Consider the following 25,441-nt stretch of genomic DNA (forward strand, 5'->3'; position numbering starts at 1 on the left):
GGCAGGAAGATGTGTATGACATTCCATTTTTAATGCATCGAGCCTGTTTACGTCTTGGTTAAATCTTTCCCTAACACTCGTCATGTATAGATTTACAGTGTGACTGACTATACAGTAGGCTGCGTGTTAAACTATATATATATATTTTTTTGTAGGAGTGTGCCCAGTACTTCCTGGAGGTGAAGGACAAGGACATTAAGCATGCCTTGGCTGGCGTCTTTGTCGAAATTTTAGTTCCCGTTGCAGCGGTAAGTTTTCCTGCAATACAGGCAAATGTGGCATGCATTATTTACGGCATCTTCTTTTGTTTTGATGGAACGGCTGGCATCCTGTCATGTGTCATGTGACCGTGTGCGATGTTATCCTAGGCTGTGAAGAATGAGGTGAACGTCCCCTGTCTGAGGAACTTTGTGGAGAGCTTGTACGACACAACGCTGGACCTCTCTTCCAGAAAGAAACACTCGCTGGTTAGTCACCCAGTAGAAAATACATTGGCGCGGACTGTCCCGCCTGTTTGTTTGTTATTGCAGCCCCCCCCCTCCTGCCACACACTTAGATCTCTTGAATGCCTGTGGTCTCTCTGTGGTCTCTGTGAGTCCTCAGGCATTTCAGGGCCACTCTTGTCTAATGTTCCCCTTTCAACGTCAGCGTCCGGGCGGGGAGGGACAGAGCAGGGAGGGACAGGGGGGAAAACAGCCCTGTCAAAGCGGAGAAACGGCATCGTAGCCGTGCGTGTGGTCTAAACTCAGTGGATGTGAAATCTGTTGCCGCTACAGTATCTTCATTACACACCGTAGCAGTTCACAGTGAGCTGGAAAGATGAGGATCCTTGTGGAACAGCAGCTTGCTCTTACAGATGGCCTGCATTCCCTTGAGGTGGCGATTGTGGCTGCGAAACACATTTTATGAGAGATGCATTGTCATTGAAAACACGAAGAAGACCTCATTATTCCTTAAACGTTGCAATAGCTGCAACCACATACTGTATGTGAATTTCTGAAATGCAGGATAGCAGGGGCAGCTCACCCTACTCTGCCTCTGCCACCCTGCATTTTGAAATTTGCCACCACCCCCCACCCCATTTAGCCAATTGGCATGAACACACACACAGTCACACACACTTGACCTTCATGCCAAAGTTCAGCCCTCTGCGCCTGCCATCCTGCATTTTGAAATGTGCCCCCCCCCACCGCCTCCTTTTAGTCAATAGAGTACCACAGGGATGACATATTTCTGTAGTCGGAAGTCCCGGACTTCCTGGATCTTACGGGGGGAAATCAATGGTGTTTTACAATGGGGAGTTCACTTAAATGCCTAAAATAAGGTCTGTGGTTAACAAAAGTTTATCGGAGTGGTAATTTGGGTTCAGCAGGATAATCCTCATGAACGTGAATCACTTTTATGCCTTTTGAAACCTTTTCTAAAAATCACATTAAAAAAACACATTTACATTTCAAAAGTCATAAAAATGATTCACGTTTATGAAGATTATCCTGCTGAACCCAAATTACCGCTCCCATAAACTTTTGTTAAGCACAGACCATATTTTATGCATTTAAGTGAAATCCCCATTATAAAACCCCATTGACTTTTCCCTGTAAGATCCAGGAAGTCCGGGACTTCCGCCTTCCGCCTACAAAAATACATCATCCCTGCGGTACTCTATTGGCATGAACACAAACACACACCTTCACACACACACTTGACCTCCATGACAAAGTTCAGCCTCCTAGGGCGAAAACTGTGCCTGCTAAAGGGTGGTGAATTATTTGTGGACCGACCAAACAACCGACAGAGTGCTTTATCGAGCTGCTGGCCACAGCTAAAAAGAAACTGCTTTTGTATTTATGCAAATATAATTCAGAGTCCATGCATAAAACCCCTCAAATTATCCATTCAAAAGACAACCTCAGATATATGTATGCATTGTGATAGTTAAATCTTGTGTTTTCCATTGTAACCGTAAGCATATACGATTCTGTACCATGTGATAACAGATGTCTAAATACTTACTGTCATCCATCCACACAGGCTTTCTACCCGTTGGTGACATGCCTGCTGTGCGTCAGCCAGAAGCAGTTCTTCCTGAACAGATGGCACATCTTCCTCAACAACTGCCTCTCCAATCTCAAGGTAAGGTAACCCTGAAAGCACCAGCCATTCACTCACATTACAGTGGGCTCGCTTGACGATGGAGGAATATCTGGATGAAGGCAGTGTGAGCCTGTTTCCCTGTCGGACGTCATATTCGTCAGCATGACAGTTGTCAAACACAATCACGCTATGGTATTTTATTATCTGCATGGCATGACAGGAATACTCTGACTCTTCAGGCAACCATTATTCCCTCTGTCCTTGCCAGCATTAACTTTTCTAATGGAATTCATTCCAGAGTAAAGATCCTAAGATGGCCCGTGTTGCACTGGAGTCCCTGTATCGTCTGTTGTGGGTCTACATGATCCGCATCAAGTGTGAGAGCAACACTGCAACACAGGGGTAAATATTGTCACTTCTTACTCTGCCTAACATCATACATACATCATGTATGCAAACATTAATTATCTGCCATATATATTACAGTTTACCTGAAGGTTTCTACCAAGTCATGTCTTCAAAAAAATTTCAGTCATTTCAGTTAGCAGTTTTACACCAAATGGTGCCCCTTCATTGCCTCTATTTTATTGGATGTGGGGAAAAAGGGGGATGCTCTGTCCTGTATGTAAATGGCTTAGGGCTTTACCAGCAGCTCACAGACATGATTACGAGCCTTCGGCCCACATCACTAATGGTCAAGCCAGACTTGTCACACGCGCGAATTAGGCCTGAAATAAACGTGCCTTAAAATAAACCTTTTTTCAAGAAATGGAACAACATCAGTGCAAAACAGGCCAAATTCATACCGCATTCCATGTTGTGTCACTTTATATAGTTTATATACACCACCTCAGCTGTTTTAAATGGGTGTTACAAAGTATTTTTACACACTCTGTTTTCTCTACCCACAGTCGCCTCAACACCATTGTTACAACCCTTTTCCCCAAAGGATCACGCAGTGTGGTACCAAGAGACATGCCGCTCAACATCTTTGTCAAAATCATCCAGTTTATTGCACAGGTAAACAGGAAGATGTGGTATGCTGTCAACAAACGTTACAGTGTCATACAAACACCTCTAGATTTAAACCAGACAAGTACATGTTATTATCGTGCCATAGTGGCAGTATAGCACTGTAACATCCATGCCATCACACTTAACATTTTTTCTCTTCTTTTATTACAGGAAAGACTGGATTTTGCCATGAAAGAGATTATCTTTGACCTTCTTTGTGTTGGGAAAGCCGCAAAAGCCTTTAGTCTTAATCCAGAGGTACACTCTTTACATTTACTTTTATTGTGTTTTTAGAGGCAAATGTTAAAAAATAATAATAATAATAATAATAATAATTTGGTTTTCCCCTCCATGGGAAAGAAAAACTGTCAGCTGTATTTGCTGTAAAATATGCTTGAGTGAAAACTGGTATTAAAGAGTTATTTTAAGTCATACATATCTTGGCCAATTTAAAATGTATCTTATTATCATTTTCAAAGATAACCTAATAGGCCCACTACCTGAAAAAGGATAACAAGTAGCTGTCACATTTAACAAACAAAACAAAATTTCATGACAGTGATGATGATGATAGTAAAAAGTGTTTTGAGCTAAGATTCAATCACAATACAGAAGATAGTTAGGTCATATTTGGGACTTACAATGCAAAAGGGGAGAATAAAAAGACATGCGGGAACCATCTGTAATCCATTCCTCATGTATACAATGACTTATTTGCATTATACTTCAGGGGCTAGTAGTCACTTAAAGTCAAATATGGACTAACTGTCTACTATTCATGCACAGCATCTAGCTCTGTATCAAAATGACTGAGAAGAAACACTGGCAAAAACATCCCACTGTTGCTAGGTAACTTTATCTCTTGTAACTGTAGCAACTGCAGGTACAATTGATTTTCTCTGCTGAAGTTGTTTTCAGTTTCAAAATGCCAGTGGAATAAATAACGCATTCAGAATAAAATGGACATTGTCACTTTCTGCTACAGAAGAAATACAACAAAAAAAAATTGTATGAATGAAAAGTTACATTCAACTCAAAAGACATAACAGAGTACAGTAGATCAGTATGTGGATTGTAGTTAGATTTGTGCATCTAAGCGAGCACTTCTGTCCACCTACATACATATGCTGGTAAATATATAGTAATGTACAGTAATACAAGTGTTTCTTCTCTGTTCAGAGAATGAATATTGGTCTGAGAGCATTCCTGGTCATAGCTGATAAGCTGCAGCAGAAGGACGGCGAGCCTCCCATGCCTAACACTGGTTGCACTTTGCCCTCTGGGAACACGCTCCGCGTGAAGAAGACCTACCTAAGCAAAACACTGACGGATGACGAGGCCAAAGTCATTGGTAAGCAGGATGCACTGTATTCAGGAATCTTGAAAATGTCGGACAGGTTACAAAGTCTCACAACACTTTAGCATCAAATTTGGTCTCAGATGGGAGTAGGCAGATGACGTTTGATCTCATCTGCTCTATAGGTATGTCGCAGTATTACGTTCAAGTGCGGAAGGCTATTGACAACATCCTCAGACACCTGGATAAGGAGGTGGGGCGCTGCATGATGATGACAAACGTTCAGATGTTGAACAGGGAGCCTGAGGACATGATCACGTAAGTGTACGATTCGTCTCTGTCATCCCCACTGCCAACATGGCTCAAGTTGGCAAAACTCCTACTGAGTGACTCAAGAGGAACAGCCGTGCTGAACGCGCTCCAGCACTATCCTGGGAATTTACTCAGTATGACAATGCAATCATTCATCGCTGTGCTTGTTCTGCACAACAGTTTGACAGCTTTTAAACGTGTGTCATTAAAAAATGTGCACTTGCAGGGGTGAAAGGAAGCCCAAGATTGACTTGTTCAGGACTTGTGTTGCTGCCGTCCCTCGTGTCCTGCCTGACGGGATGTCCAAGCCGGAGCTGATAGATCTGCTCTCTCGGTGCGTATCTTGGGAAGCCCCACTGCATTATAAGTACACTGTTCCTTAAAAGCATCTTTCAAAACGACACTTCTCATTCCACGCAAGCTAAATCCCCTGGCAACGCGCTGCACGACGGTCTGAGATTATTAGATGTGTTATTAGAGATGTGTTATTTATTCTGGTTAGGAACCTTTCCAAGAACCTGAATTTCCTGCTAGCTCGGCTTAATGTTTTCAGTTCAGTGTTTTATTGGTTACATAATGGTTATGTATAATGGTACAGTGGGTCACAGTAAGGTCATTTTGTTGAATAGGGAAGAAACAATGTATAGCCTACACTTTCATTTCAGCTTTTATAGAGAGCCGAGGTGACCGCCTATTTCCTGCTTCAGTTATGAACCAGCTGGGAAAAGAATATGGTGGTGAACGGCGAAAGACAATACTTTTTTTTATCCTGTTTGAATTGTGCCCATTGCCTAACTTAAAATAACACTTTTATGAAAATGCATCTATGCAATAACCCCATATTTTCAGTTTGCCTTAGAGAATTGCTGTTCCTTTAGGCTTTAGGCAAATAAGAAATGCTTAAAATTCATATTTATTCCTCACTCTAGGCAACTAGGAACTTTGTTAGTCTGATCTTAGAAATACCTTGATGATACCATTTAAGTTTCAACTGCTCAATGATTTTAATCAGACACAAAATTACTACATTTATCCTTTAATTACTCTAATTACTGTAAGTGCTGTTAGCGTTACTCATTGAAACCAAGAGGCACACTGCATGCTAGATATTCTGATATCCTCATGATATCCCGTTAATTGATGCTAAGCACAACATGGACAGATGTGTGGTTTTACTCAACTAGGTACTCAACCGTAGCTCGTCCTCGCCTGTCCCAGCAGCTGTTCTGCCCTTGGGGTCAGTAGCTCTCCTAGGCCATGAAGTTTGCTTTTTCTCCGCAGGAGTCATAGTCCTTTTCTCATCAGTTATGTCATAAGACTGTACAATGTCTATGACATCATCAGTGGGACAAAGGCTGAAACAGACAGAGTTTGCTGACTCATCACTGATGTCACTATGACATCACTGATCAGTCTTGTCACAATGCCTCCTTGTGTGTGTGTGTGTGTGACATCACTGACCAAATTGTCACAATGCCTCCTTGTGTGTGTGTGCGCCCTTATGGCATCACTTTTGACATCATCACTGATGACATCACTGATGACATCACATCATTAGCTAATTAGCCTGATTAAAAAATCCGGTTCTGTCAGGTCACCCACACTGGTGCCCTTTACACCCCCTGAAAGTTTCAGCTCGATCGCACTTAAAACGGCGTAGCTGTGGCCGGACACAGAATTCAAACATACAAACATAAATATCACCCACATACTGTAGATAAAAAGTGACCACTCTCAACTCCTTCTTTAGTCTGGGTGTTGAGGTGGCACAATGAGCACAGATTTTGTGATACCTCATTCCCCGAGTGGGAAAAACAGCAACATTGACGAGTGATGGCTACTTATTGCTTCTCACCAATTATAAGCAGTCTGATTGTTCTGGTAGCTGTCTGAAAGACATTCTAAGTGTAATCTGGCCTTGCCGTTTGTTCCTCTCTAAAGGCATGATTATCTCTACACACCTGAATTGTTTAATATTAATGTGAGTGAGGTGAGACTTATGTACAATGTCACATGTACAATGTCACTGTTACCAATTACAGTATATTTCAATAAGTAGATGGTTTCTAGATGGACCAAATAAAGAAGTACGTCAGTGGGGCTTGGATCTGTATATCGTTATCAGATTTGCTGTTGTGACGGATATAATTTTTGCGCTGTGAAAATCCTGCTTGCCTATCGAGTAATCATCAGGCTAGATTTATCTGAAATCAAATCTATTTGCCAGTGGTAAATGGGTGATTTCAATCTCTGGTGGTAGGAAAGAGATTACTCACCGTGAAACCTCTACAGTGATTTTTTTGCCGTTTCATTGATGATACGGTGTGTTTATGTTTATATGCCTATAAGCTTGCATGAAGGATCTCTCTGTTTTCTTTGGCTTGTTTTTTTGTCCTATTTGCCAGGTTGACGATCCACATGGACGATGAACTTCGACTCATCGCCCAGAATTCCTTGCAAAGTCTATTAGTGGATTTCTCCGACTGGCGTGACGATGTCCTGTTCGGCTTCACTAACTTCCTGCTGCGTGAAGTCCAAGACACCCAGCAGGGCATGCTGGACACCTCTCTCAAACTGCTGCTGCAGCTCCTCACACAGTGGAAACTCACCCTGGCTGTCCCAGGGAAGAGCTGCGACACCGCTAAGATACACACTGCTGAGGTACGTGCTCTCTCAGACTGAAATTTGAATATGACTGTTTCCATTATGTCTGATTTTTGTTATGGAAAGCTTGTATATTTGAATTCGTAACTGTTAAATTCAAAATTCATCCAAATCTATTAGTGGGATAGTGGGATTAGTTTGCTATTTTGAATGTTTTTCGTTGCTATTTTACTACTATTGCTATTTGAACTGCCTTAACAACAGTTTAGGCATTGTTAGTAGTCCTCATTTAAACGAATAGTTACCATTAATCACAAGTAAGCTCATTAGTTTGCAGCCCCTCATCAGATTTAATTGCTTAAGCTGGTAATTGTTGTTAATAAAAGTTAAAAGTGCTAAAATCTGTTTTTCAATTACGGTAACTGAAATACCAAGGCAGAAGCTTTTTATTGTGACTTTTCAAAATTGCGTTTTCAAAAAAGTGTGCCTATGAGAAGAAATAACCAAGTAACATTTTAAATATCAAATGATCATTTGAGTAATTTAACCTGATGACTGACCTTGCAATAAATTCTGTGTTATTTGATTGTGATATTTGTGTTCCAGCTGCTGCAGGCCGGCTCCAGCCACAGGGTCCCTGCAGAGCGAAGCCCCCACTCCACTGTGCTGCACGCTGTGGAGGGGCTGGCTCTGGTGCTGCTCTGCTCCTGTCAGCTCAGCACCCGCAGACTGGCCATCGCCATACTGAAGGAGATACGCAGTCTCTTTATGACCATCGGACAGTCTGAGGTAAAAGGGACAAAAAACAACGAAAAATAGGAGAATTTGGTAATTGAAGTTACACTGACTGCAGTACAGAATGTTTAACCTGATTTTATGTTTTGTCAATGGCAGGATGATGATAAACCAATGATTGAGATCATGGATCAGCTCAGTCCTGTAATCCTGGAGAGTTTTGTCAATGTGGCAGTTTCTGACACAGTAAGTTTTTGACTATGGCTTCATTCCTTTGAACTGTTGGAGGACAAACTGAGACACTTATATAAATATATATAAATATATAAACTCTAGTCTCAGTGCATTTTATTTGCAGGAACACTATTATGTTTTACTTATTTCTGCGCTTTTTCTTAGATTTCATCTTGTATAATTTAATTTGACTTGATTTCCCAGATTAGATTTCCCAGTGATATGAGATGCTGAACAATTGTATCTACTCCACAGAGTCTAGCTACTTAAAATCTTGTCAACTTTCATGGTAAATGGTAAATGGACTGCATTTATATATAGCACTTTTCTAGTCTACCGACCACTCAAAGCGCCTTGCAACGCATGCCTACATCAGAATCAGAATCAGAATCACTTTTATTGCCACAGTATGCAAGTTACATACGAGGAATTTGTCTTAGTGTCTGTATGCAGCATAGTGGTAGACAAAACAAATAGACACAGAGAAGACAAATTAGTTGAACCGGTTTAACAGGTTAATGCATAACTGTCCTTTGCATAATTAGATTTGCATTTCAAAATTAAAAATAATTTCTGATCTGTGGCTTCCCCTTCACTGCTGCCTTTCTCATATTTAAATAACTGTTCTTGTCGGTGATAATGAATACGCTGAGGCATGAAATGATTCGGATTTGACATTTGACTCAGACATGACCTCCTGTGTGGCTTCATGTCCTCCTTCAGGCCGCCATGCCGACGGGCCACAATGTGGACCTTCAGTGGCTGGTGGAGTGGAACGCGCTGCTGGTCAACAGTCACTACGACATCAGGAGCCCCTCACACGTGTGGATCTTCGCCCAGTCTGTGAAGGACCCGTGGGTGCTGTGCGTTTACAGCCTCCTGCGGCAGGACAACCTGCCCAAACACTGTCCCACAGCGCTCAGCTACGCTTGGCCCTACGCCTACACCCGCATGCAGCTGCTCATGCCCCTGGTAGACCCAAAGTAAGTGGCCTTCAGCCCTTCAGTGCTACAGTGAGGCCAAGTGGGGCCCATTAACACAGTCATTCTCAAACGCAGGGACCCCTGATTTACTTCACATTAGAGCCACGGACCCCCATTTGAGGTTTTGTCTCTTGGACTCAAATAAGAATATTTTTAGTGATACTATGATTTTGTCCAGAATTCCACCACTACTGTATCTGTATTGAAGGTAGAGAGTTAAACGTGAAACTATCCCCAAAATAGTCAATCTTCTACATTTTCTAATTGTGTTAATTTGTTGTACATGAAATAGTGGTGAAGTTTAACAATTCACCAATTTACTGGGGTCCCCCTGGAACTCCCTCAAGGACCCTGGGTGGTCCCCAGACCCCATGTTGAGAAACACTAACAGCAGCTCTTCGATTGAACTTTTTCTTTATATATCCCAATATAGCATTTCTATTTCAGTCACACTATTCTATTCTAAGTATCACCACCTCACAGCAGTTCCCCATTGCATATAAAAATCGCTCTTCTTTTTTATAGAGAGATCCCCCTGTGAACTATAGTACATACTGGAATATAGTGACAGAATCAAATATCACAATATTTTACACAGAATACCTCGATATCGATAATGCAATGATACTGTGGGACAGCGAGTATTTGTGCTTTCATAAGATATTTACACACAAGTAAATTTTTAAAATAAGTAATGTGTAATCAGTAATAAGTGGATATGATGAGCATGTTAAGCCAATCATTGTTCATTTTACTCAGCCAGAACAGGCTAATATGTAAGTTCAGAAAATTGGATCACTTCAGATTCAGATTCAGATTCATTTATTAAGGACTGCACAACAAGTCGTCAGAATTTGCTTTCGGTACAGCAATTGTTAAGCACATGAATATGTGTCAGCAAGCATGAGACATTACACTACATAGACAGACATATGACAACATAAATACAGAACATTCAACATATACATTGCTGGAGAGGTATGCAGTGATATTTCAGAGGTTAGTGGAGTTCAGAAACACTGTAACACAGCCTTTAAGACCAGGAAGAAGTGACATTTGAGTTATGTAACAATATTACGATAACCAACGATATCTCACAATATTGTTATGTTATTCAACATATCGCACAGCCCTAGTGCAGCTAAAACTACAGTAAGGACCTAATAATCTTCTCTGCGCTTCTTTTGTTTGCTGTAACTCAGTAATCCAGTGTATGCCAAGAAGACCAGCACCTCTGGCGGCGGAGACAATTACGTGACCCTGTGGAGAAACTACCTGATCCTTTGCTTCGGGGTGGCCAAGCCCAGTATCATGAGCCCCGGCCACCTGAGAGCGTCCACACCTGAGATCATGGCTGCCACGCCTGACAGCGCTGTCAGCTACGATAACAAGGTAGCTGCCTCCCTGTCCTCTGGCCTCATTCATTCCCCCTGTGCTTTGTCTCCGCAGGATCAGGTGTTCATAGAGAGCTTGTTGACATTCAAGCTCAAAGCATCAAATTACCCAGCAGCTCTCTTGAGAGGAGGGAAATATGAAGCTCACATACTGTATAGTCCAACTGCAAAGAAACACATTTGCATGTGACCCTGTGTACTTAGTGGTGTTTTAGGCAGGAAATGGAGATTTGTCTGTCGGACTAATGGTGTTTGATGTTGCAGGTAATTGGGAGTCCATCTGTGGCGTGGCTCCTGAAGCAGTTGGTCCCGCTGATGAGGGCAGAGAGCATCGAGCTGACGGAGTCATTAGTTCTGGGCTTCGGTCGCACCAATTCCCTTGTATTCAGGTAAATCAAGAAGTGATCTGGACTTTGAAGCATTTTGTTTGCCATTTACAGTTGCATCTGTTTCCCCTCCTCCCCCCTGGAAATCCAATTTGAGCTCAAATAACTTTTCCTTGGAGAAGTAATATCAGTTTTACTGCAGAGTTACCCTATACCTATTTCTCCTTTATTGAGTCTTTAATGCTGCTTGATGAAGCAGTTTTGCTTTCTGATGTAGAGAAAATGTAAATTCCATTCTACAACAGTTTCTATCTCATGATTTATATTTTCACTGTCTGTACACAGGGAACTTGTGGAAGAGCTACATCCCCTAATGAAAGAGGCATTAGAAAGAAGACCCGAGGTTGGTTGATTGCATTTACAACATAGCGCAACACATCAGCAAAATGGGTACAATTAGAGTGAATTCTTTATGAACTGAATAAGCTAGGGGAGTAATACCCCTCCCTACCAGGGAGTTTGCATGTGACAGCACTCCTGTCCTGAAGGCTATTTCATTTTGATTTTCACAGAACAAGAAGCGGCGCGAGCGGCGAGACCTCCTGAGACTGCAGCTGCTGCGGATCTTTGAACTGCTGGCTGATGCAGGTGTCGTCAGTGACAGGTCAGTGTGGCAGTAGCTGACGCAGGCGTCGTCAGTGACAGGTCAGTGTGGTAGTAGCTGACGCAGGTGTCGTCAGTGACAGGTCAGTGTAGCAGGTCAGTGTGGCAGTAGCTGATGCAGGTGTCGTCAGTGACAGGTCAGTGTGGCAGTAGCTGATGCAGGTGTCGTCAATGACAGGTCAGTGTGGCAGTAGCTGACGCAGGCGTCGTCAGTGACAGGTCAGTGTGGCAGTAGCTGACGCAGGCGTCGTCAGTGACAGGTCAGTGTGGTAGTAGCTGACGCAGGTGTCGTCAGTGACAGGTCAGTGATGGTAGTAGCTGACGCAGGTGTGGTCAGTGACAGGTCAGTGTGGCAGTAGCTGACGCAGGTGTCGTCAGTGACAGGTCAGTGTGGCAGTAGCTGACGCAGGTGTCGTCAGTGACAGGTCAGTGTGGCAGTAGTTGACGCAGGTGTCGTCAGTGACAGGTCAGTGTGGCAGTAGCTGACGCAGGTGTCGTCAGTGACAGGTCAGTGTGGCGGTAGCTGACGCAGGTGTCGTCAGTGACAGGTCAGTGTAGCAGTAGCTGACACAGGTGTCGTCAGTGACAGGTCAGTGTGGCAGTAGCTGACGCAGGTGTCGTCAGTGACAGGTCAGTGTGGCAGTAGCTGACGCAGGTGTCGTCAGTGACAGGTCAGTGTGGTAGTAGCTGACGCAGGTGTCGTCAGTGACAGGTCAGTGTAGCAGTAGCTGACACAGGTGTCGTCAATGACAGGTCAGTGTAGCAGGTCAGTGTGGCAGTAGCTGACGCAGATGTCGTCAGTGACAGGTCAGTGTAGCAGGTCAGTGTGGCAGTAGCTGATGCAGATGTGGTCAGTGACAGGTCAGTGTGGCAGTAGCTGACGCAGGTGTCGTCAGTGACAGGTCAGTGTGGCAGTAGCTGACGCAGGTGTCGTCAGTGACAGGTCAGTGTGGCAGTAGCTGACGCAGGTGTCGTCAGTGACAGGTCAGTGTGGCAGTAGCTGACGCAGGTGTCGTCAGTGACAGGTCAGTGTGGCGGTAGCTGACGCAGGTGTCGTCAGTGACAGGTCAGTGTAGCAGTAGCTGACACAGGTGTCGTCAGTGACAGGTCAGTGTGGCAGTAGCTGACGCAGGTGTCGTCAGTGACAGGTCAGTGTGGCAGTAGCTGACGCAGGTGTCGTCAGTGACAGGTCAGTGTGGTAGTAGCTGACGCAGGTGTCGTCAGTGACAGGTCAGTGTAGCAGTAGCTGACACAGGTGTCAATGACAGGTCAGTGTAGCAGGTCAGTGTGGCAGTAGCTGACGCAGATGTCGTCAGTGACAGGTCAGTGTAGCAGGTCAGTGTGGCAGTAGCTGATGCAGATGTGGTCAGTGACAGGTCAGTGTGGCAGTAGCTGACGCAGGTGTCGTCAGTGACAGGTCAGTGTGGCAGTAGCTGACGCAGGTGTCGTCAGTGACAGGTCAGTGTGGCAGGTCAGTGTGGCAGTAGCTGATGCAGATGTGGTCAGTGACAGGTCAGTGTGGCAGTAGCTGACGCAGGTGTCGTCAGTGACAGGTCAGTGTGGCAGTAGCTGACGCAGGTGTCGTCAGTGACAGGTCAGTGTAGCAGGTCAGTGTGGCAGTAGCTGATGCAGGTGTCGTCAGTGACAGGTCAGTGTGGCAGTAGCTGACGCAGGTGTCGTCAGTGACAGGTCAGTGTGGCAGTAGCTGACGCAGGTGTCGTCAGTGACAGGTCAGTGTGGCAGTAGCTGACGCAGGTGTCGTCAGTGACAGGTCAGTGTGGCAGTAGCTGACGCAGGTGTCGTCAGTGACAGATCAGTGTAGAAGTAGCTGATGCAGGTGTTGTCAGTGACAGGTCAGTGTAGCAGTAGCTGACGCATCGCAGCCTCACGCTGCTCAGCGTACTAGCTGACAGAATGTGGGAGGAGGACAAGTCAGACAACACAGGAGTCACACAGCTCGCCAGGATTCAAAACAAACTATTCTAATTACACGATTGTTTTGATTGTTTTGGTAAATCAGCACTCAACATCAGAGGTGGAAAGTAACAAAGTACATTTACTCAAGTACTGTGCTTAGGACACAATTTTGAGGTACTGGTATTTTACTTGAGTATTTCCATTTTGTGTGACTTCATACTTTGTCCTTTTTACTCCACTCCATTTATTTATTATATCTACGCAGCAATTCCCAACCTGTAGGCCTCTGGTGGTCCGCATAGGTATTGCAAGTGGGCCGACAAATCATTTTATTTTTTATTTTTTTACATTTTAAACAAATTAACAAAAACATGGTGATGGACAGGTCCTTGAAAACTGTAACACTGAGAATGCTGCAACATGTTTCAGATGCTGTGTTAGTGACTGGAAAATATCAAGTATTCTGAGAACACATGGGAACACATTATATGGCCTTCACATTGTTTATGGGGTTGGAAGAGGGCTTCGAAAAGTTTTTAGATTTTCTAGGGGGAGTTATAAAAGGTTGGGAAGCACTGATCTACAGTAATAGTTACTTTGTAGAATAAGGTTTTACATACAAAACATAGGAAAGCTTGTAAAATATGTTGCATTGTTGGCGTTTAAACTCCCCAACAGCATATGGAGCAGTTGGATCTAAAACATGAAGATACATCAATAATATTCTGAATGGGACTGTTCTTCAGAATGACTACTTTTACTTTTGATACTTACTAGATTTTACTGCTAATACTTCCATACTTTTACTTAAGTAAGCTTTTGAATGAAGGACTTTTAATTTAGTATTTTTTTTCCATTATTGTTTGTTTCATAATTGCTACTTTTACTTAGGTAAAGGATTTGAGTACTTCCACCACTGCTTAACAACTTATGGTTAACTGTATTTATCCCAGTCTTGCCAAACATTGAAAGAGAAGTTGAAAACATCACTGTCGCATTCTGTCTTATTTGCTAGTATTTTCCTTTCATGGGGCATTATGTCTCTTTTCCCACAGTACAAACGGGGCTCTGGAACGTGACACGCTGGCCCTGGGCGCTCTGTTCCTGGAATATGTGGATATGACCCGGATGCTTCTGGAAGCAGAAAATGACAAAGATGCAGAGATCCTCAAGGACATCCGAGCTCACTTCAGCGCCATGGTGGCCAACCTCATCCAGTGTGTCCCAGGTGAACACAATACTCTCCTTTAACCAACTGATCTTGAAAGGCCAGTCATTGATGATTGTTGTGCAAGTCAGATTGAGTTATTTCTCTATAAAGTCTCTGCATTTTTGTTTAAGCTTGTATGTACGTACATTTTGCATTTCTTCTATACTGATGTCTACTGCAGTCCAGTGGGGAATGAATCCTTTTCAGTCATTTGGAGATTGTGAATTATGAAACAGCCTTCAAACAAGACTCCTGACATTGATCTTGATTTGGACATATCCCAAGGCGAGTAGCTCCAAAAATAGTTCCACTTAAGGACGACGGAGGCAAGGACAGGTGATGGGTTGCCAGGAGCCGGGCTTTCAGGAGTCCCTGATGAATGGCAAATGATCTTTTGGCGGGGGGGGAGGGCAGCAGTTTATTATCACCTTCTCAGAAAATGCACTTTTAGTAGATTGTTAAGTACCCATCTAAGACACCTGAATGATTCTGCTGACTCTTTACTCTCTCGATGACAGATTTGCTTGTCCTCCCTCCCCCAGTGCACCACAGGCGGTTCCTGTTCCCGCAGCAGAGCCTTCGGCATCACCTCTTCATCCTCTTCAGTCAGTGGGCCGGCCCCTTCAGCATTATGTTCACCCCTCTGGACCGCTACAGTGACAGGAATCACCAGATCACTCGATATCAATATTGTGCCCTCAAGGTAAGCACGCTCTCCGCAAACGTTTGACTTCCATAAGCCCCCCCCCTTTCATGCTCAGGAAGATAGATTAATGTTTCTTGGCATGGAACAGCTCTGGCTTAATCAAAAAAACAAACCATATGTTCAGGAAATAATCCATAAATTTGACCATAAATCCATAGATTTCATCTGTCTTTTGCAGAATGAAGCAGTGATATTTTTGCTTTGTGTAGCAGTAGCTATTGCACTAAATCTGAACTTATCCATCTAATTTTGACCTTTTGTTTTACTCAACAAGCAGAAATTGTAGCATAGCAGTACAATAGAATTACCGTAATTCTGCCAATAAGAGCCCGGGCGCTTATTATGCTAAAGCAATTTGGACCAGGCGGTAAAAGGAAGACCAGGCGGCAATTAGAGTCAGGCGGTTATTTCCATTTGGGCATAATTGAGCCAGGCGGTTATTATTTTTTTAACATAAATGCCTGCTCAGCAAAAACGTAAAGTATCAAATTGCTTATTTAAACCAGTGAGATAGTACTTAGTACACACAAGAGGCTAGGTACAGGCAGTTTAAACCAGTGAGATAGTACTTAGTACACACAAGAGGCTAGGTACAGGCAGTTTAAACCAGTGAGATAGTACTTAGTACACACAAGAGGCTAGGTACAGGCAGTTTAAACCAGTGAGATAGTACTTAATACACACAAGAGGGTAGGTACAGGCAGTTTTGACAAAAACAACAATAACAACAGTAACCAAAAAAATATTCCATTTCCGGCCCGGGCGGCAATTAGAGTCAGGCGCTTATTATGCTAAATCAATTTGGACCAGGCGGTAAATGGAAGACCCGGCGGCAATTAGAGTGGAGGCGCTTATTGGAAGAATTACGGTATGTACAATATTTCAGCCTAGCTGGAGTCAAGCCTGAGCCATGTGATGTACACTTTGAGGCCTTTAAGTAGTGAAAAACGATGGTTCACCCATCCAAATTCATTGAGAATAACCTAAATGTGGTCCTGACCCCTCTCGGGGGTGGAGCATGCAGGGGAAGAGTGGTACTGTAAAGGAGTTTTCCTTGGAAGTTGAAACCTGTAACATGTCAGCATTATTGACTAGCCAGTCCAAACAGTCTGTTGAGTCACTGCAATTTATTTCCACAGGATGTTTTCTTTTTTTTTTTACATGAATAAATATAAACAACTCTATCCCCATAATAGAATAGCCTGAAATAAATGTCTGTCTGAGAGGGATTTGTGCCATTGTGTTTGTTCTTGCAGGCCATGTCTGCTGTGCTGTGCTGCGGGCCTGTGTTTGATAATGTTGGCCTGTCTCCAGATGGATACCTCTATAAGTGGCTGGATAATATACTAGCCTGCCAGGATCAGCGGGTATGTGGCCAATCATTAACCACCATGATGCATTTAAACAAAGAAGTGACCCAAAAAGCCCCCCTGATAGTTTGCTGAGGCTTGCAAGGCTGTCCCTGCCAACTACTCACCATTATCTTGCCGGAGTGCTGGCAAGAAGTGAAGGATGGCTTTTGTTTCAAAGTAAATTTCTTGTAATATGTTTTTTCTTTCAATTTACTGTGATACATGATGAAGTACCTGTCTTTGTATATGTATGTTTATTATAGTCATTCTTTCTCCAGGGCATTACAGGGCAAAGCTGACTTTCAGCTTATGCCCTTTACATTATATGGCCTTCCCTGTGATTAATACAAAGCTATAGCGCTAGCTGGGCAGGTTGCCCAGAAAATGCCAGTTATCATCTTTTTGGTATGGCAGAACTAGAGCTTTATGACCTGTCACTTTTGCACTGAATACCATAATCTATCAAAGGAGATAGAGCCTCAGAAAAGCTTTAGCGTGAAATCCGAGATACAGGGGGTCCTTATAAGAGAGCGCAACCGAGGAGAAACTGCTGTTTTTGTTGGTTTCTCCTCCTGGCTCAGGTCCACCAGCTTGGCTGTGAAGTAGTCATCCTGCTCCTGGAGCTCAACGCCGACCAGGTCAACCTCTTTAACTGGGCAGTGGATCGCTGCTACACAGGCTCCTACCAGCTCGCCTCAGGCTGCTTCAAAGCCATAGCTACAGTCTGTGGCAGCAGGTATGAAACCTCACAATCTCATCATCTATTGTCAGCTGTCTGTGTCATGGCTAGTTACGTCCTCATCTTATTCGCATTACCTTTTCGCGTTACGCACTCCACTGTTTGTTTGCACGTCGCCCATTTGAAATGCAGCTAATTAATGAGTTGACTAATTAGATTTGAGATGCTCTAGATCTTCCAGATTTCGTCTCCAGGTGTTAAAAGCACTGGCAAATTAGCTTAGGCTTCAAAGCGTCACCTCAGCTAATCCTCTTAAAGTGCTCACCATTCATCAGAGACTGGGCTTCCGCTCTTGTTTTCTCTCCAAACCATTAGCCTGAGCAGCAACTGGTGCACACAGCATGCGCCACACTTTACACTCTTACGCCTCATCATCCTGAAACATGACTTCATCAGGATGTTTTCCTCTCTCCCCTTACTTGCAGAAACTACCCATGCGACATAGTGACATTGCTGAACCTGGTGCTCTTTAAGGCATCAGACACCAACAGAGAGATCTATGAGATTTCAATGCAGCTAATGCAGGTGAGAAACACAAAGCACACGTTGCCCTTCAGCGCTGTGTCGTTGTGTTTTCGTGAACACGGTGCAAAGTGTCACATCCCTCCTCTTTGTTTGAACAGATTCTTGAAGCTAAGCTGTTTGTATACTCCAAGAGGATCTCAGAGCAGAAGCCAAGCAGCATCCTCTATGGCACCCACGGTCCACTGCCACCTCTCTACAGTGTCTCCCTGCCTCAGCTCTCCAGCCAGCTGGCCAGGATGTACCCCGAACTCACACTTCCTCTGTTCTCAGGTAACTGTGCGTGTGTGCGTGCGTGCGTGCGTGCGTGTGTGCGTGTGCGTGCGTGCGTGCGTGCATAGAGTGGAATTAGTCATGGTATTTTAGTCCACACTGTTGTCCACAGCCTTGTCATCTTCCTTTGGTTTGCCACTAAATGATGTTTGCTCCTCTTACAAAGAGGCCTTCCACTCCCACTCCCCAGACACTTACTGTATCTATGGAGACTCCCACTAACCACAGCAACAGTGAAATATAATCTTTCTAAGGGACTCCCTGGGTTGACGTTGAATTCATATGTGGATCAGGATTAAACTGGCAATTATGGCCAATCTGAGTATATGTATGTGATTTCCATGTGGCATATAAACACCGCAGTCCCGACTGATGTTATTCTGATGTTGTTATTGCCTTTCCTCTGCCTGTCCCAGAGGTTAGCCAGAGGTTCCCCACCACCCATCCCAATGGGAGGCAGATCATGCTAACCTACCTCCTGCCCTGGCTCAGTAACATCGAGCTGGTGGATAGCGGCCTGCTGCTGCCGGTCTTCACCCCTTGCATCTCGGATTATGAGTTTTCTGCTCAGACAAACAGCATGGGGCCCTCCCATCCACTGAAAGGCAATGGCTGGGGCTCGCTGCAAGCCACATCTATGGTTCTCAACAACCTCATGTTCATGACTGCCAAGGTACGTCATGTTGGGACTAGCTAGGCCTGTGCCAATATGAACATTTCATAGCACGATTATCTTGACCAAAATTATCTTGATAAATGATATTATCTCAATAATCATTAAAACGATGAATACTTTAGAAACAGTTCTGTAATATGCTTCAATTTCTTAAAATCAAATGTATCAGATGACTCCCAAGACTTTTTTCTTAAAATTATAAAATGCTTTCTAGAAAATAAACAACACAAATAAAAATGCAAATAACAATATCTAACACAAATAAAGTCACATGTGTCTTGAATAATGTGCTACTGGCCTGCATCCACTTGAACTCAGTCAGCAACATGAATAACACATTTATTGGAGGGCAAAACAAAACATCAATGATGAAAGATGAGTCGCGGGTTATCCCGGTGGTCACAATATTAAAAAGTAATGGTGGTGTCATAACCGTCATTGTTTTTTTACTGCAATATATAATAATACGGGTTATGATCAATCTTCACATCTTAATGAATACAGTTGCAAGATGCTGGTAACCTAATGTCAAATGAATTGCACAGCTAACAGGATGCTCTGTGTTGTTTGTGCCCCACCTGTCAGTATGGGGATGATGTACCTGGACCAGAGATGGAAAATGCCTGGAATGCCTTAGTCAGCAATGAGAAGTGGAGCCACAATCTGAGAAGCACTCTGCAGTTCCTCATCAGTCTGTGTGGCGTCAGCAGTGACACCACCCTGCTGCCCTATGTAAGTGGCAGGCCTCAGGAACTCTTGAAGCTATTCTGTATCTAATAAGTGCCAATAATAGTGAAAATTTGCCAATTTTCTCAATGGTATCCCATGATATTCTTGCTCAGATCAAGAAGGTGGTGATCTACCTGTGTCGGAACAACACCATCCAAACCATGGAGGAGTTGATATTTGAGTTACAGCAGACGGATCCAGTCAACCCTGTGGTGCAGCACTGTGACAGTCCTCCCTTCTATCGTTTCACTGCCACCAGCAAGGCCTCGGCAGCTGCTTCAGGTGCAGTAAAGCTCTCCACACATTGTTTCCATTATTTCCCACTGTGTCTGACTGAGTGCGTCAAGAGTGTGATCTAGCAAATGGGCCAGAAGGTTGTCGGTGTTTTACCCCAAACTGCTCCAGTGGAGCTGCTTAAAAACTGTGTTTGGCTGGTCAGCTCCCAGGTACGAATGTGAAGCAGGGCATTGGTGGAAAAGAGTATCCTCGATTGACTTTCCCTGCTCAAAAAAGAAATAGAAGTATATTACTCCTTTTTCTGGCTCATTTCTAGGCACCACATCCAGCAGCAATACTGTTGTCCCTGGCCAGGAGAGCTTTCTTGACACAGATGATACTAAGGCTGCAAAGGAGAATGAGGAGAGGTAGGCGACAAGTTTATTTTTGACACTGAAAAACCCCACTCGGTTTATTGTAGAACAGCCGATGAAGTGTTGTTTCTCTGATCCCAGGCTCAGCCATATAATGCGAGCCCACAACCGCCTGGAGTCCCGCTACAGCAACAGCTCAGGAGGCTCCTATGATGAGGAGAAGAGTGAGTATTATCACGCTCAAATCAGCCTTTGAAAAATGCGGCTGTTATGGACGGGTCAATGTGAGCACGCTGTCTGGGCCGGAGGGGAGGATGGTGGTCAGGATGGTGTCATTGATAATGCATGAGCGGTGCGGAGCAGCCTGGAGCTCTGATAGCCTTCTGTGAGAACTGGCACTGAAATAAAAGCAGTCACTTCACTGCTGCCAGTGACCCGAAAGCAGCTTTGTTATACTCCAAATTAGTGCCTAAGTGCTGCGGTCCGATGGGAGCTGCAGTGACTTGAAAAGCATTCTTAAATAGCCGCAAAACCTTAACTGTGTTCCATGAGATGGCTAATTATCATATTGAGATAAGTATTTTAAAAAGTATTTGAATTGTGCTTGACACAGAATGCTCTTCGGGTTTTCTTTGGAGAGTCGACATGCTGTTCTTGTCTTTGTGTGTTGATGCCACATAGGTCCAGTTGACTCCACAAGAATTTTAAGAAACTGTTTTCCATTATTGTGGTGTCATAAATGTCATTAGTATCATGTTTTGTAACCATTCAGGTGAACCTCTGCCCCCGTACGCCGGTTGGCTGATGACCGTTGTTGAGACCAATCAGCCCCATCCTCTGCCTATGCCTCTGAATGGAGGATGCTGGGCTCCGCTGGTGGACTTTTTACCAGAGACCATCACTCCCAGAGGGCCTCTGCACAGGTTCGACTGCACACAGTTATCCAAAATGAGCTGATTCTCACTAGTAGTCTAGTTTGAAATACCCTGACAAGATATAGCTATATTGTAAGCATGAATTTGGAGCGAGCATTTACTGTCAGATGTTTGACTAAACTTATCATTGACATTGACCCATGATAGCCTGTCACACTTCGCTCTGATTGATCTATTATAAATGGCTACAAATGGAGACAGAATTACAGCTTTTCCACAGCGATACAATGCCCTAAAAGGTCATCTTCTCCCCCCCCCCATCTCAGTGGTCTGAGTCTTTGTGTTTGTGTTGTCACAGGTGTAACATAGCAGTCATCTTCATGACAGAGATGGTGGTGGACCACAGTGTGAGAGAGGACTGGGCCCTGCACCTGCCCTTATTGCTGCATGCCCTGTTTTTGGGTGAGTTCACATCATAGTCATTCATTCCCTGTAAAACAGGTTTAAAACATAGGGTTACAGAAGAATTAATGCAGAATGAAGTATGAAAACGGTCTAATAAATGTGTTTTTCAATAAGGGATTTAAAGAATTTGAAGTGCAATATGTTTCATGGACACAGATTATAAATCCAACTAAGCACACATAACAGAGTTGGGGAAGTCAGTTAAAATGGCTCTTCTGCTGTGTGAAATGCTATCCATCCAATTCAAGAGTGCTCTTCATTGGTCGGACATTGGTATTGTGGAAGATGGCAGGTTCAAAGGTGTGAAACTGGGAAGGTTGAAAAGAAACTCAAGCTGAGCAGAAACTCTGGTGCTTGCTTTCACAGATGTCACAGTGTCACACTGCTTCAATAGATTGAGCAGTGCTGTATCCTGATTCTCTCTCTCTGTCTCTCTCTCTCCAGGTATGGATCACTGCCGTCCAGAGGTGTTTGAGCACAGTAAGCGTCTCCTCCTCCACCTGCTCATCACATTATCCTGCAACAACAACTTCCAGGCCATTGCCTCTGTCCTGCTGCAGACACGCGAAATCAATGGCAGCAAGACCCTGACCGACAAGCCAAGCCTTCAGCCAGAGTATTTAACTTCAGGTAAAAAAAATAAAATAAAAAATCATCCTATGTTTTTGGCTTTACTTATACTCATTTATGTTTCCTCAACTACGAGTGTATCCTCAGTTTCCTAAAAGGTTGGGATACCCTGGAGTTCGGTTGATGCGGCAGCTGGAAATTTGACGCACTCGAACATCAGGAGGGAATGGTTTGCATTCCTTTTAGAGGATAGATAAGCTTCTTATCTGGGAAGAAAATATTTGGACACTGTGCCAAAAGCAATGTACAGAGGACATCAAAGGTCTTGATTAAAGCATTCCATTCTGCTATTTTTATCCCCAAAGTGGGGCCATCTGCAAATGGCTGGGAGGGGTTGGTTTGTTGTTTTAGGTTGTTTTGCAAATGTCTAGACATTTCTGAAATACTCAGAGTAGTATGTATCCATTTGTTTAATTAAAGAATACAGTTTGTGTGCCAGAATGGTGGTATTGTTAACAGTGTTACCACAATCATAACATTGCTGTTTTATCTTAAGATCCCAAGAAGACATCCAGTCTTTTCTGCATTTTAATTCCCATTTTTACCCACTAGGGTTGCAGGATTGCATGTTTGAGCCCTTACCAAAAGTCTGGCACAAGTGAACCTTAACTCTTTGTAATTATTAATACAACCATTATTTATTCAGGTAAAATCCCATTGAGATCAAGATCGCTTTTGTAAGAGAGACCTGAATTACATAAAAATAACTAATAGAACTAACAAACAATTCATAAAACTAACAAACAATCTAAAACATCTAAAATAATAAAAACAGTCAAATTCAGTAAAATCAATAGAATCAATACAATGTAGTGTAAATCCATAGACCTCCTTTGAATATGAAAATAGAGACAGCATCAAGTAAGAAAAGCAAGGGGGCACTTTGAAAAGTATTTCACTTTGCAGTATTGTATTTATCCTTGCAAAAATGATTAGTTTGGAAATAAAATCAACAAATATTTGACTCCCATCATTAAAGAAAGTCCCATCGGTAGACAGGACTAATTGGATTCAAATTCCAGAGATGCCAAACAGGTCATGCTGCACACCACATATCTTCTTTGCGTAAAACTCTGTTTCTCAGGAAGACTTGATCTGAACATTACAGATTGAGGAAATGAAATCAAACATCCACATGAATTACTGGAACCTTCTTTCTTACCTTCTTTATGTTTTAAACCACATTGAGCCTCTGTTGTGTCCAGGTGGAGGTTTTGACTTCCTGCGGGAGAGCCAGACGTCTCCAGTGCCGGACTCCGGTCTCAGTTCCTCCTCAACATCATCCAGTCTGAGCCTGGGGGGCAGCAGCAACAACCTGCCAGAGATCTCCCAGGAGGTGGAGGAGCTGGTGGCCTCCAACCAAATGGATGAGAAGACTAACAAGCTCATCGAGTTCCTAACTACAAGGTACTGTAGCTGGTACTGCTGTCCACACGTTACTCCCCTGGGAAAGAGAGCAGATACCGGGAAATGTTTGACCAGTGGGAATGTAGGTTGTGCTGGTAGGTTCTGAACTATTTTCCAGAATCACTATGTGTTTGCATAATATATGCTTGCCTTTCTAATGTACTCTCGTTCTCATATTGCTTGATATAGATTACCACCTAGTGGTTCAATATGCATATTGCAATAGACTCTCATAGGACCGTCATGACATTATCTCTTTTGTTTCTTCTTTTTCTCGTCATCAAGCAAACCCTTCAAATAGTTTCAATTTTATTTATTTGCAATAGCCTTTGTTGGTTTATGCATTTAAGATATTGAATATTCTATTAAAAAAAAGCACAACAACCCCTAAATTTGGGCTTTGTACTGTAGATCATTTGTTCATCTTATTTTCCCACTGCTAATATGAAAGCACTCCACGTAGATCATTTTCAACAAGTCTGACTTTGTGTCATTTTATGGAAGAAGCTGATACTGTACTGTACAGTCAGTGACTGAGGCAGTGTTTTTTTACAGAGCCTACGGGCCGCTGTGGTGCCATGAGGACATTTCACCAAAGAACCAGAACTCCAAAAGCACCGAGCAGCTGACCAACTTTCTGCGACACATTGTATCTGTGTTCAAAGAGTCCAAGTCAGGTAAACCTCCGGTAGCCTCTACCCAACCTTAATAATTAATAACCCACACTACACAGCACTGTCTTTGCCACTCAATCATTCCATATTCATTTGACATGTCATTTGAATATCCTCTGTCTGTCCTCCTTCAGATTTCCACCTGGAGCACCAGCTGAGCGATGTGGCCCTGCAGACGGCTCTGTGCAGCTCGTCGCGGCATTATGCAGGACGTTCCTTCCAGGTGTTTCGAGCTCTCCGCCAGCCCATCTCAGCCCACGCTGTGTCCGACCTGCTCTCCAGGCTGGTGGAAGTAGTGGGGGAGCATGGAGAAGAAGTGCAGGTTTGTGCTTTATCTGTGTGTGTGTGTGTGTGTGTGTGTGTGTGTGTGTGTGTGTGTGTGTGTGTGTGTGTGTGTGTGTGTGTGTGTGTGTGTGTGTGTGTGTGTGTGTGTGTGTGTGTGTGTGAGTGTGTGTGTGTGTGTGTGTGTGTGTGTGTGTGTGTGTGTGTGTGTGTGTGTGTGTGTGCGTGCGTGCGTGCGTGCGTGCGTGCGTGCGTGCCTGTGTGTGTGTCTGTGTGTGTGTCTGTGTGTGTGTGAGAGAGTGTGTATTATTGAGCTCAAATACTTAAGGATAAGTAGGATTTAATCCATTTATTTAATCCATGTAGGATTTTTTCTTTTCCTATTTTATCTCTGTATAATGCACTACAGTTTGTACTAGAAGGCACTCAGTAGAGCGCCACAAACGCTCAACAATTCTCGAGCCTGCAAAGCTGCAGCCTCTGTGTTTCTTTATCATCTGTCTTCAGGCTTGATATTCCAAGAAGATAGCACACCAGTTTAGCAGCCTGAGACTATAATAGTTATGGTTAGAAAAAAACATAAATCATCTAACGGTAGATATCTTGCTGACAGACAAACAGAGGGGGGTGAAAACACAACCTCCTTCTAACCACGTCATAGGCAGAACTATTTTCTGGCAGGATATATCAGTATTGTACTTGTGCACTGCTTTTGATGTGCAACTTCACAGTTTACCT

General features: G+C 43.6%; 1 protein-coding gene across 2 annotated transcripts in view; it reads left to right on the top strand.

The window, feature by feature from the left end:
- The window catches only part of frya (furry homolog a), a 74,670-nt gene that overhangs the window by 32,352 nt on the left and 16,877 nt on the right, over positions 1-25,441 (top strand). For both annotated transcript variants that reach the window (XR_014552737.1, XM_083637554.1), the window contains exons 9-42: positions 156-248; positions 369-467; positions 2,032-2,133; positions 2,393-2,496; positions 3,006-3,114; positions 3,280-3,366; positions 4,288-4,459; positions 4,591-4,723; positions 4,944-5,051; positions 7,123-7,378; positions 7,928-8,110; positions 8,216-8,302; positions 9,014-9,273; positions 10,476-10,665; positions 10,932-11,056; positions 11,339-11,396; positions 11,566-11,657; positions 14,629-14,801; positions 15,326-15,486; positions 16,746-16,856; positions 17,423-17,577; positions 18,006-18,105; positions 18,204-18,375; positions 18,792-19,048; positions 19,637-19,783; positions 19,894-20,062; positions 20,334-20,424; positions 20,512-20,594; positions 21,143-21,293; positions 21,604-21,707; positions 22,155-22,340; positions 23,546-23,747; positions 24,303-24,424; positions 24,556-24,743. Coding sequence is in view for 1 of the 2 variants with exons in the window: in XM_083637554.1 (XP_083493680.1) it covers positions 156-248; positions 369-467; positions 2,032-2,133; positions 2,393-2,496; positions 3,006-3,114; positions 3,280-3,366; positions 4,288-4,459; positions 4,591-4,723; positions 4,944-5,051; positions 7,123-7,378; positions 7,928-8,110; positions 8,216-8,302; positions 9,014-9,273; positions 10,476-10,665; positions 10,932-11,056; positions 11,339-11,396; positions 11,566-11,657; positions 14,629-14,801; positions 15,326-15,486; positions 16,746-16,856; positions 17,423-17,577; positions 18,006-18,105; positions 18,204-18,375; positions 18,792-19,048; positions 19,637-19,783; positions 19,894-20,062; positions 20,334-20,424; positions 20,512-20,594; positions 21,143-21,293; positions 21,604-21,707; positions 22,155-22,340; positions 23,546-23,747; positions 24,303-24,424; positions 24,556-24,743 (4,830 nt within the window). In the remaining variant the exon portion in view is untranslated. The remainder of the gene's footprint in view (positions 1-155; positions 249-368; positions 468-2,031; positions 2,134-2,392; positions 2,497-3,005; positions 3,115-3,279; positions 3,367-4,287; positions 4,460-4,590; positions 4,724-4,943; positions 5,052-7,122; positions 7,379-7,927; positions 8,111-8,215; positions 8,303-9,013; positions 9,274-10,475; positions 10,666-10,931; positions 11,057-11,338; positions 11,397-11,565; positions 11,658-14,628; positions 14,802-15,325; positions 15,487-16,745; positions 16,857-17,422; positions 17,578-18,005; positions 18,106-18,203; positions 18,376-18,791; positions 19,049-19,636; positions 19,784-19,893; positions 20,063-20,333; positions 20,425-20,511; positions 20,595-21,142; positions 21,294-21,603; positions 21,708-22,154; positions 22,341-23,545; positions 23,748-24,302; positions 24,425-24,555; positions 24,744-25,441) is intronic.

Source organism: Poromitra crassiceps (genome assembly GCF_964638095.1).
Source record: "Poromitra crassiceps genome assembly, chromosome: 5".
NCBI lineage: Eukaryota > Metazoa > Chordata > Actinopteri > Beryciformes > Melamphaidae > Poromitra > Poromitra crassiceps.